This window comes from Thalassophryne amazonica, chromosome 7, assembly GCF_902500255.1.
Source record: "Thalassophryne amazonica chromosome 7, fThaAma1.1, whole genome shotgun sequence".
NCBI lineage: Eukaryota > Metazoa > Chordata > Actinopteri > Batrachoidiformes > Batrachoididae > Thalassophryne > Thalassophryne amazonica.
Window position 1 is genome coordinate 109,888,199 of NC_047109.1, and position 10,498 is coordinate 109,898,696.

A 10,498-nucleotide genomic window follows, 5' to 3' on the forward strand; every position below is an offset into this window, starting at 1 on the left:
TGTCCTCAGGTCTGGTGATGCTGCTGCAAGATCCAGATCCTGTGGTGAGGGTGAAGGCTGCTGAAGCCATGGGACACTTTCACTGAAACATACAAACTCTTTAAAAAACAAAAAAAGTCCATCTGCACCAGTTCCACATCCGGTCGCACCACAACACAGCAGTGTTAATTTAGTCATCGTCTGGACTAAAATGTCATTTAATTTAGTCATCGTCTGGACTAAAATGTAATTTTGTCTGTCTTAATTCAGTCATCAGAATTGTTTTAGTCCACTAAATCTCCTCTCAATAAATACATCAAGATTTACGCTGCAAGACGGTGGTTGTCTATAATCCATTTATAGAGAACATCCATCCGTCCTCTAGGAATCTATCCTAGATTTCTACCAGTTAGCGTGATGCCAATTTAGACGTAAGCCGCCAAGTTGTCATTAAAATGCACAACACCAACACTGTCGCATGATGTGTCGAGGTTCTAAAAAAAAAAGGAAGCACTCATTTTAATGCTTCTTCATTTCTTTGCACGTCACACTTCATTCTCTCCGTCTCAGATCAGTCAAGTCATTTTTCTCCCACAGCGACTGAAACACATCAGAGCTCGACTCAAAAATCCTCTCAGGTATCAGAGACCAGCGGTTTGACTGAAGAACGCGCCTGAGCCGAATCACGTCTTGACTATTACTTTGAAACAGAAGAAACCTCAGTGTTTAGAATTAACAGTAATTATTTAAAAATCAGTTCAACATGCGTCAGAATCAAAATAAGAAACTAAAGTGTGGGAAGCATGAAGGGAAAAACGTAACAAACTGATTATGCACAAAAACACCCACACGTACAGTTGAGTGCTGCTTGAAAGGAAGCATAAATTTGTAATGTTATTTTAGTGACCAAAGACAGTTGTTCCGTGATGTTTGTCTGGAGCTCAAACCACAGACCTTTAGTCCGTTCTGTCGGAGAAATAAAGCACACAGTCTCTGTTGTAAAGGCATTTAAACCTAAATAACGCCGCGTAGCTCAGTTTAATTTCCACTGTCCATAAACATTTTTAAATGCACAGAAGCACACACATACATTTTGGAGAGATGAACATGAAGTCTTGTACAGAAATTATAAGTTATAGAGGTTTTCAGGTATGTATGCCTGCGGTGGACAGATTATTTAGGCTGCTTTGTCAACTCAGCCGGCAGTTTCCAAACTGGCCAATAAAGTATTTTTATAAGTATTCTGTGAGGATTCACTGCTTGACTCCATATGTGATCAAATGACAAATCTAAGTTTTTTTTGTTTGTTTGTTTGTTTGTTTTTGGCCAAGTTCTTAAAATTCTTAGCCAACAATTATTATTATTATTTTTTTATTATCACTGCTGCCACCACAGTGGGAGAAAAAAAAAAAAGACAGATGCTTTCTGGAATAACATATCTGATTAGGTGCCACAAGAACGCGGTCGATTATCCACCATCAGAAATATACCAACCAAATGATAAATGGCCATTTTAATCAGAAGGTCTTTTGCCTTTTTTATGTTTTACATCACCATTATGTTTATTAATGCACTATTTAATAGTTTCAATATAATATTGAGGGGTATTTGTTTTTTTTTTGTTTTTTTAAAGCATCTCATCCATGCAGCCAATCAAAATGTGGCTTCTCAGTGTTGCTAGGTAGAACAGCCCGTTGTCTGTGCCAAATGGTCATTCATAAGGTGTACATGTATCTGTGACTAATGCACTTATTGAGATGATGCTTTATTTTCTTGATGCACTTTCGTGTTGTTTCAACGCCGTTATTCTGATGGTAGATGTACAGACTGCTTCAGGCTAACGCGTTGTTGCTTCTCTGCTCTTTTATCGTGTAAATACGTGTTTTGGGGTATACTGTGTAGGTACTTGTAATTTAACATATCTGCCCACAGGCTGATTTACTGTTTGCATTTCAAGTGTCACTTTAGGGATCCAGAATGATTAATTGTTGAATTGTTTAAAGGTACAGTGCATCCGGAAAGTATTCACAGTGCTTCACTTTTTCCACATTTTATGTTACAGCCTTATTCCAAAATGGATGAAATTCATTTTATTCCTCAGTTTTACACACAAACCCCATAATGACAATGTGAGAAGTTTTTTTTAGATTTTTGGAAATTTATTAGAAATAATAAAACTAAGAAATCACATGTACATAAGTATTCACAGTCTTTGCCATGAAGCTCAAAATTTAGCTCAGGTGCCCCCTGTTTCCACGGATCATCCTTGACATTTTTCTACAACTTAATTAGAGTTCACCTGGGGTAAATTCAGTTGATTGGACATGATTTTTTCAAAGTCAGACACCTGTCTACATATAAGGTCCCACAGTTGACAGTCAGAGCACAAACCAAGCATGAAGTCAAAGGAATTGTCTGTAGACCTCCGAGACAGGATTGTGTCGTGGCACAAATCTGGGGAAGGGTACAGAAACATTTCTGTTGCTTTGAAGGTCCCACTAAGCACAGTGGCCTCCATCATCTGTAAATGTAAGACATTCTGATCCACCAGGACTCTTCCTAGAGCTGGCTGTCCGTCTAAACAGAGATCGGGGGAGAAGGGCCTTAGTCAGAGAGGTGACCAAGAACCCAATGGTCACTATGTCAGAGCTCCAGCATTCCTCTGTGGAGAGAGGAGAGCCTTCCAGAAGGACAACCATCTCTGCAGAAATCCACCAATCAGGCCTGTATGGTAGAGTGGCCAGACGGAAGCCACTCCTTAATAAAAGGCACATGGCAGCCCACCTGGAGTTTGACAAAAGGCACCTGAAGGACTCTCAGACCACAAGAAACAAAATTCTCTGGTCTGATGAGACAAAGATTGAACTCTTTGGTGTGAATGCCAGGCGTCATGTTTGGAGGAAATCAGTCACCATCCCTACAGTGAAGCATGGTGGTGGCAGCATCATGCTGTGGGGATGTTTTTCAGTAGCTGGAACTGGGAGACTCGTCAGGATTGATGGAAAGACAAATGTATCAGTGTACAGAGACATCCTGGATGAAAACCTGCTCCAGAACGCTCTTGACCTCAGACTGAGGCAATGATTCATCTTTCAGCAGGACAATGACCCTAAACACACAGCCAAGAGAATATTCAAGAAGACTTGACGCTGTAACTACTGCCTAAGGTGCATCAACAAGTATTGAGCAAAGGCCGTGAATACTTAAATGTGATTTCTTCATTTGTTATTTTTAATAAATTTGGAAAAATTCCCTGCCCCCACCCCCAAAAAAACAACCTTTTTTATGCTGTCATTATGGGGTATTGTGAGTATAATTTTTGGGGGGGGAAAAATGAATTTACTCCATTCTGAAATAAGGCTGTAACATAACAAAATGTGGATAAAGTGAAGTGTTGTGAATACTTTCCAGATGTACCGTATGATTATGTATTTATTTATATTCAGTTTGTGGTGTTCTGTTGCAGTATGTAGCCCATCAGGCATGTTGAAATACCAGGAAGTCTGGTTCAGGACCTGAAGTCTTTGGCAATATTTGGTGTAACTCTGGTTTCTCAGTCTTCCGAATGTCTGCGACTTCATCATAATTGTCTTAGTCATAACTTTAGAATGTGCAAAAGGTAGCTCGACTCTCGACTCTGTGAAAACAGCTGAGTCTGGTCTCACTCTAAAATGCAGAATGCTAACAGTCTCAGCTATTCAGTTCGAAGTCATATCTACAGTTGGGTAACTACAGTTGATTACAACCTGGGATGCCAAGTTTTTGTCACTTTTTTTTTTTTTTTTTACACTAGCTTGATTTCTGGTAAAATGGTATTTACTATAGCATCAACCACGTGTCTCCTTTTTTAAACGTTAAATATTTTACAGCCATCTGTTCATTATGTTAAGTGGAGGATTGACTGTGTAAATGTTTGCATGTCACATTTCGTAAGTTCATAGACCAGAAGTGTGGATGGTGGCAGTCGTTATTGTATTTAAAATAAAGAAAAATAAACAGTTATTAAAGTTTGCCGCGTCTTGTTCTGTGAAAATGTATGGGGGCATTTCTTCAGGTCACCGACGGTATGCAGCAAAGCCGCATTCCACCACACCTACAGCTTCATGATTAAGTGGTATAAAGGAGGATTTTCTTAAAAGAAAAACCTGAAAGTTCAGCTACAATTTGCCAGAAAGTACGTCTAAGATGCAATCCTAGAGGTTTGTCATACAGTAGTGTTCAGAATAATAGTAGTGCTATGTGACTAAAAAGATAATCCAGGTTTTGAGTATATTTCTTATTGTTACATAGGAAACAAGGTACCAGTAGATTCTAACAAATCCAACAAGACCAAGCATTCATGATATGCACACTCTTAAGGCTATGAAATTGGGCTATTAGAAAGAAAAAAAAAAGTAGAAAAGGGGGTGTTCACAATAATAGTAGTGTGGCATTCAGTCAGTGAGTTTGTCAGTTTTGTGGAACAAACAGGTGTGAATCAGGTGTCCACTATTTAAGGATGAAGCCAGCACCTGTTGAACATGCGTTTCTCTTTGAAAGCCTGAGGAAAATGGGACGTTCAAAACATTGTTCAGAAGAACAGCGTAGTTGGATTAAAAAGTTGATTGGAGAGGGGGAAAGTTATACGCAGGTGCAAAAAATTATAGGCTGTTCATCTCCGATGATCTCTAATGCTTAAAAATGGACAACAAAAAAAAACCAGAGATGCGTGGAAGAAAATGGAAAACAACCATCAAAATGGATAGAAAATAAGAATGGCAAAGGCTCACCCACTGATCAGCTCCAGGATGATCAAAGACAGTCTGGAGTTACCTGTAAGTGCTGTGACAGAAGACGCCTGTGTGAAGCTAATTTATTTGCAAGAATCCCCCGCAAAGTCCTGTTAAATAAAAGAAATGCAGAAGAGGTTACAATTTGCCAAAGAACACATCAACTGGCCTAAAGAAAAATGGAGGAATATTTTGTGGACTGATGAGAGTAAAATTGTTCTTTTTGGGTCCAAGGGCCGCAGACAGTTTGTGAGACGACCCCTAAAGTCTGAATTCAAGCCACAGTTCACAGCATCATGATATGGGCATGTTTCTCCTACTATGGTGTTGGGCCTATATATCGCATACCAGGTATCATGGATCAGTTTAGATATGTCAAAATACTTGAAGAGGTCATGTTGCCTTATGCTGAAGAGGACATGCCCTTGAAATGAGTGTTTCAACAAGACAATGACCCCAAGCACACTAGTAAACCAGCAAGGCGAAACCGGAAAAGTGACCAATCAGCCCTCTCCATTGTTTAAAGTGTGTGTCAGGCTACGGGGGAGGGTTCACAGCCACGCAGAGGACTCCAATCTAAAGCGGTTGCCCTTGGTTCGTCACACACAGAGATGTGAGAGAAACTTAACATCATATTACAGTTTAGGCAGTTTGAAGAAAATAAACGTCCAGGCTTTTAATGAATGTAATATGGTATGTGCAGAACACACAGACCTGCTGCTGGACAAAGACATTAAGTGTGACCTCTGGAACACATGGGCACAGAATTTAAGCGTCAGGGCAAAGACTGCAAGAGTGCACGTTAGGATGATGGAGTGCAGAGCATCTTGTCAGAATTTGACAGGCACTTTACTGACTTTGCATCCATTGAGCCTGTTGTCAGGTTTCTGTGTTTGCCATTTGGCGAAAATATAGATGTGGACTGTATAATGTCCAAACCGGCATCACTCTTCAACCTGTATATTCGCGCTACTGAGAATGAGATCCTCGCACTGAAAAATGACACTGAGCTGAAATCCAGACATGAATTTACAACTGTGAAATCTAATGCAGAAAGAGAAGTACCCCAACCTCAAACTGCACAGAATTTGACTGCACTTTTTGGATCAATATTTTTGTATGAGCTGCCTTTTCACACATGAAAATTTAGTCAAAATACAGATCCGCTATGAATGATGACCACCTTGCAACCTGTCTTTTGCCTTTTTTTTCCTCACCAGGGGTCACTATCCAAGTTGCACAATGCTACAACAGCAACATCAACAACAGTAGTAATAGATTTTGTTGCAGTGAAGTCATTTCTGACAAGTAAAAATCACAAAAACTTTAGAGTCTGCCGTTGCTGAATTATTTGAAATAACATGATAAATGAGGCTGTTGTAGATCTCACTGATACATGCCAATGATCACAAAAAAATAATAAAATTAGTGTAAAATATAAAAATTATTTTCAAGAGGACCAGAATGGAAATATGTTTTACTGGAAATATGGAAATATCTGTTGTGGAAAAATCTGTGTTTTATTCTGTGCTAGTGTGACGTTGGTGATTTTTCTATCTAGATATATAAAATTTTCCTATACAAATCACATACACACAAATATATGTGTGTGTGTGTGTGTGTTTACAAAACATAACAATTTTCTTGTACGCCATTGCAATTGATACTTTATCGTACACAAACCACCCAACATTGCACTTCATGTCTAATCACCAACTTCTCATTGTTATATCGTATTTTGCCAAATAAATCAGTCATAATTCTTGAAATTGTTGCACTCCTCTATGATAACAGACTTTGAGCTAACACATGTTAACCAGACACATCCATGCATCCATCCATCCATCTTCTACCAATTCAGGGTCGCCGGGGGCTGGAGCCTATCCCAGCAGTCATAGAGCGTGAGGCGGGGTACACCCAGGACAGGACGCTAGTCTCGCAGGGCCACAAATAAACAAACACAGACACACCCACACACACACCTACGGACAATTTTAAAGATTCCAATCCACCTAACCCGCATGTCTTCGGATGTGGGAGGAAACCGGAGCACCCGGAGGAAACCCACGCAAACACGGGGAGAACGTGCAAACTCCACACAGAAAGGCCACGGGAATTGAACCCACAACCTCCTCGCTGTGAGGCAACAGGGCTAACCACTAAGCCACCGTGCTGCCCTAACCAGACACAGCTAAGGGGAAATCATGGTTCTAATGCTACAGGAAGTGTTTTTGACAGTTTATATATACAGTGAGGAAAATAAGTATTTGAACACCCTGCGGAATTGCAAGTTCTCCCACTTAGAAATCGTGGAGGGGTCTGAAATTTTCATCTTAGGTGCATGTCCACTGTGAGAGACATAATCTAAAAAACAAAAAAATCCAGAAATCACAATGTATGATTTTTTAAATAATTTATTTGTATGTTACTGCTGTAAATAAGTATTTGAACACCTACCAATCAGCAAGAATTCTGGCTCTCACAGACCTGTTAATTTTTCTTTAAGAAGCCCTCTTATTCTGCACTCTTTACCTGTATTAATTGCACCTGTTTGAACTTGTTACCTGTATAAAAGACACCTGTTCACACAATCAATCAATCACACTCCAACCTGTCCACCATAGCCAAGACCAAAGAGCTGTCTAAGGACACCAGGGACAAAACTGTAGACCTGCACAAGGCTGGGATGGACTACAGGACAACAGGCAAGCAGCTTGGTAGAAGACAACAACTGTTATGATTATTTATTAGAAAGTGGAAGAAACACAAGATGACTGTCAATCTCCCTCAGTCTGGGAGACCATGCAAGATCTCATTTTGTGGGGTAAGGATGATTCTGAGAAAGGTCAGAACTACACAGGAGGACCTGGTCAATGACTTGAAGAGGGCTGGGACCACAGTCACAAAAATTACATTAGTAACACATGATGTTGTCATGGTTTAAAATCCTGCGGGGCAGCGAGATCCCCCTGCTCAAGTGTCCAAGCCTGTTTGAAGTTCACCAGCGACCATCTGGATGATCCAGAGGAGGCATGGGAGAAGGTCATGTGGTCAGATGAGACCAGAATAGAGCTTTTTGGAATCATCTCCACTTACCATGTTTAGAGGATGAGAACAACCCCAAGAAAACCATCCCAGCTGTGAAGCATGGGGGTGGAAACATCATACTCTGGGGGTGCTCTTCTGCAAAGGGGACAGGACGACTGCACCGTATTGAAGGGAGGATGGATGGGGTTATGTATTGCAAGATTTTGGCAAACAGCCTCCTTCCCTCAGTAAGAGCATTGAAGATGGGTCATGGCTGGGTCTTCCAGCATGACAATGACCCCAAACACACAGCCAGGACAACTAAGGAGGAGCTCCGTAAGAAGCATTTCAAGGTCCTGGAAAGGTTCAGGTGTTCAAATACTTATTTGCAGCAGTAACATACAAAAAAATTATTAAAGAATCATACATTGTGATTTACAGATTTTTTTTTTTTTTTTTGATTATGTCTCTCACAGTGGACATGCACCTAAGATGAAAATTCCAGACCCCTCCATGATTTCTAAGTGGGTGAACTTGCAAAATCGCAGGGTGTTCAAATACTTATTTTCCTCACTGTACATACATACATATATATATATATATATATATATATATATATATATATATATATATATACGCAGTAGTGTTCAGAATAATAGTAGTGCTATGTGACTAAAAAGATTAATCCAGGTTTTGAGTATATTTCTTATTGTTACATGGAAAACAAGGTACCAGTAGATTCAGTAGATTCTCACAAATCCAACAAGACCAAGCATTCATGATATGCACACTCTTAAGGCTATGAAATTGGGCTATTAGTAAAAAAAAAGTAGAAAAGGGGGTGTTCACAATAATAGTTGCATCTGCTGTTGATGCTACAAACTCAAAACTATTATGTTAAAACTGCTTTTTTAGCAATCCTGTGAATCACTAAACTAGTATTTAGTTGTATAACCACAGTTTTCATGATTTCTTCACATCTGCGAGGCATTAATTTTGTTGGTTTGGAACCAGGATTTTGCTCGTTTACTAGTGTGCTTGTGGTCATTGTCTTGTTGAAACACCCATTTCAAGGGCATGTCCTCTTCAGCATAAGGCAACATGACCTCTTCAAGTATTTTGACATATCCAAACTGATCCATGATACCTGGTATGCGATATATAGGCCCAACACCATAGTAGGAGAAACATGCCCATATCATGATGCTTGCACCACCATGCTTCACTGTCTTCACTGTGAACTGTGGCTTGAATTCAGAGTTTGGGGGTCGTCTCACAAACTGTCTGCGGCCCTTGGACCCAAAAAGAACAATTTTACTCTCAGTCCACAAAATATTCCTCCATTTCTCTTTAGGCCAGTTGATGTGTTCTTTGGCAAATTGTAACCTCTTCTGCACGTCTTTTATTTAACAGAGGGACTTTGCGGGGGATTCTTGCAAATAAATTAGCTTCACACGGGCGTCTTCTGTCACAGCACTTACATGTAACTCCAGACTGTCTTTGATCATCCTGGAGCTGATCAATGGGTGAGCCTTTGCCATTCTGGTTATTCTTCTATCCATTTTGATGGTTGCTTTCCATTTTCTTCCACGTGTCTGTTTTTTTTTTTTTTTTTTTTTTTTTTTTTTTTTATCCATTTTAAAGCACTGGAGATCATTGTAGATGAACAGCCTATAATTTTATTCCTGCATATACGTTTTCCCCTCTCCAATCAACTTTTTAATCAAACTACGCTGTTCTTCTGAACAATGTCTTGAACGTCCCATTTTCCTCAGGCTTTCAAAGAGAAAATCATGTTCAACAGGTGCTGGCTTCATCCTTAAATAGGGGACACCTGATTCACACCTGTTTGTTCCACAAAATTGACAAACTCACTGACTGAATGCCACACTACTATTATTTTGAACACCCCTTTTCTACTTTTTTTTTTTTTTTTTTACTAATAGCCCAATTTCATAACCTTAAGAGTGTGCATATCATGAATGTTTGGTCTTGTTGGATTTGTGAGAATCTACTGAATCTACTGGTACCTTGTTTCCCATGTAACAATAAGAAATATACTCAAAACCTGGATTAATCTTTTTAGTCACATAGCACTACTATTATTCTGAACACTACTGTATATATATATATATATATATATATATATATATATATATATATATATATATATATGTGGTAGGGAGTATTTGCTTCTAATATGTGAGGTCAACTTTGTTCTTTGGTGCTGAAATGAAATTGGTGCAGTAAACCACTTATCGTGGAGCATTTGGGATCAGTCTACCACCTGGAGCCCAAATACACAAAGCTATCGTAATCCTGCACAAAATGGATTTGCCTTTTCTCACTGGCATCGGAGGAAAATGCAGTTTTATTGTGAATTTGAGCAAATGCGACAAAGTTGTTAGAAACATTGTTTATTACAGAGACATTTAACAGTACATTCATACATAGTAAGTTGTGGACAACAGAGCACAAAACACTCTTGGATTCATGTAGATTTGTTGTAATCCAGACCAGATGTCACGTGCCCTTTTTTTTGAACATTCACACTGATCAAACTGCAGTTTGTGTGATGTCAAGGTGTTTATTTTGTTATGGTTTGTAAAGTTAAAGTGAAGCTGTTTGTGTGCAAATGAAGAAACAGACTTTAACTTTCAGCTACGCTAACAGGATTATTGTGTAAATACGACAGTATCTCCCTTATTATTCTGAGGTTTTTT

The 10,498-nt window shown here is 39.3% G+C and overlaps 1 protein-coding gene across 4 annotated transcripts in view; it reads left to right on the forward strand.

Moving 5' to 3' along the window:
- The window catches only part of mroh1 (maestro heat-like repeat family member 1), a 79,402-nt gene extending 73,031 nt beyond the window's left edge, over nt 1–6,371 (forward strand). For 3 of the 4 annotated variants that reach the window (XM_034175326.1, XM_034175327.1, XM_034175329.1), the window contains one exon: nt 10–2,054. In XM_034175326.1, the coding sequence (XP_034031217.1) occupies nt 10–86 (77 nt within the window). In that variant the 3' untranslated portion in view covers nt 87–2,054. Of the gene's footprint in view, nt 1–9; nt 2,055–6,352 lie in introns of those variants that run through there. The other variant, XM_034175328.1, reaches the window with a different exon arrangement.
- Nucleotides 6,372–10,498: the final 4,127 nt, after the last annotated feature.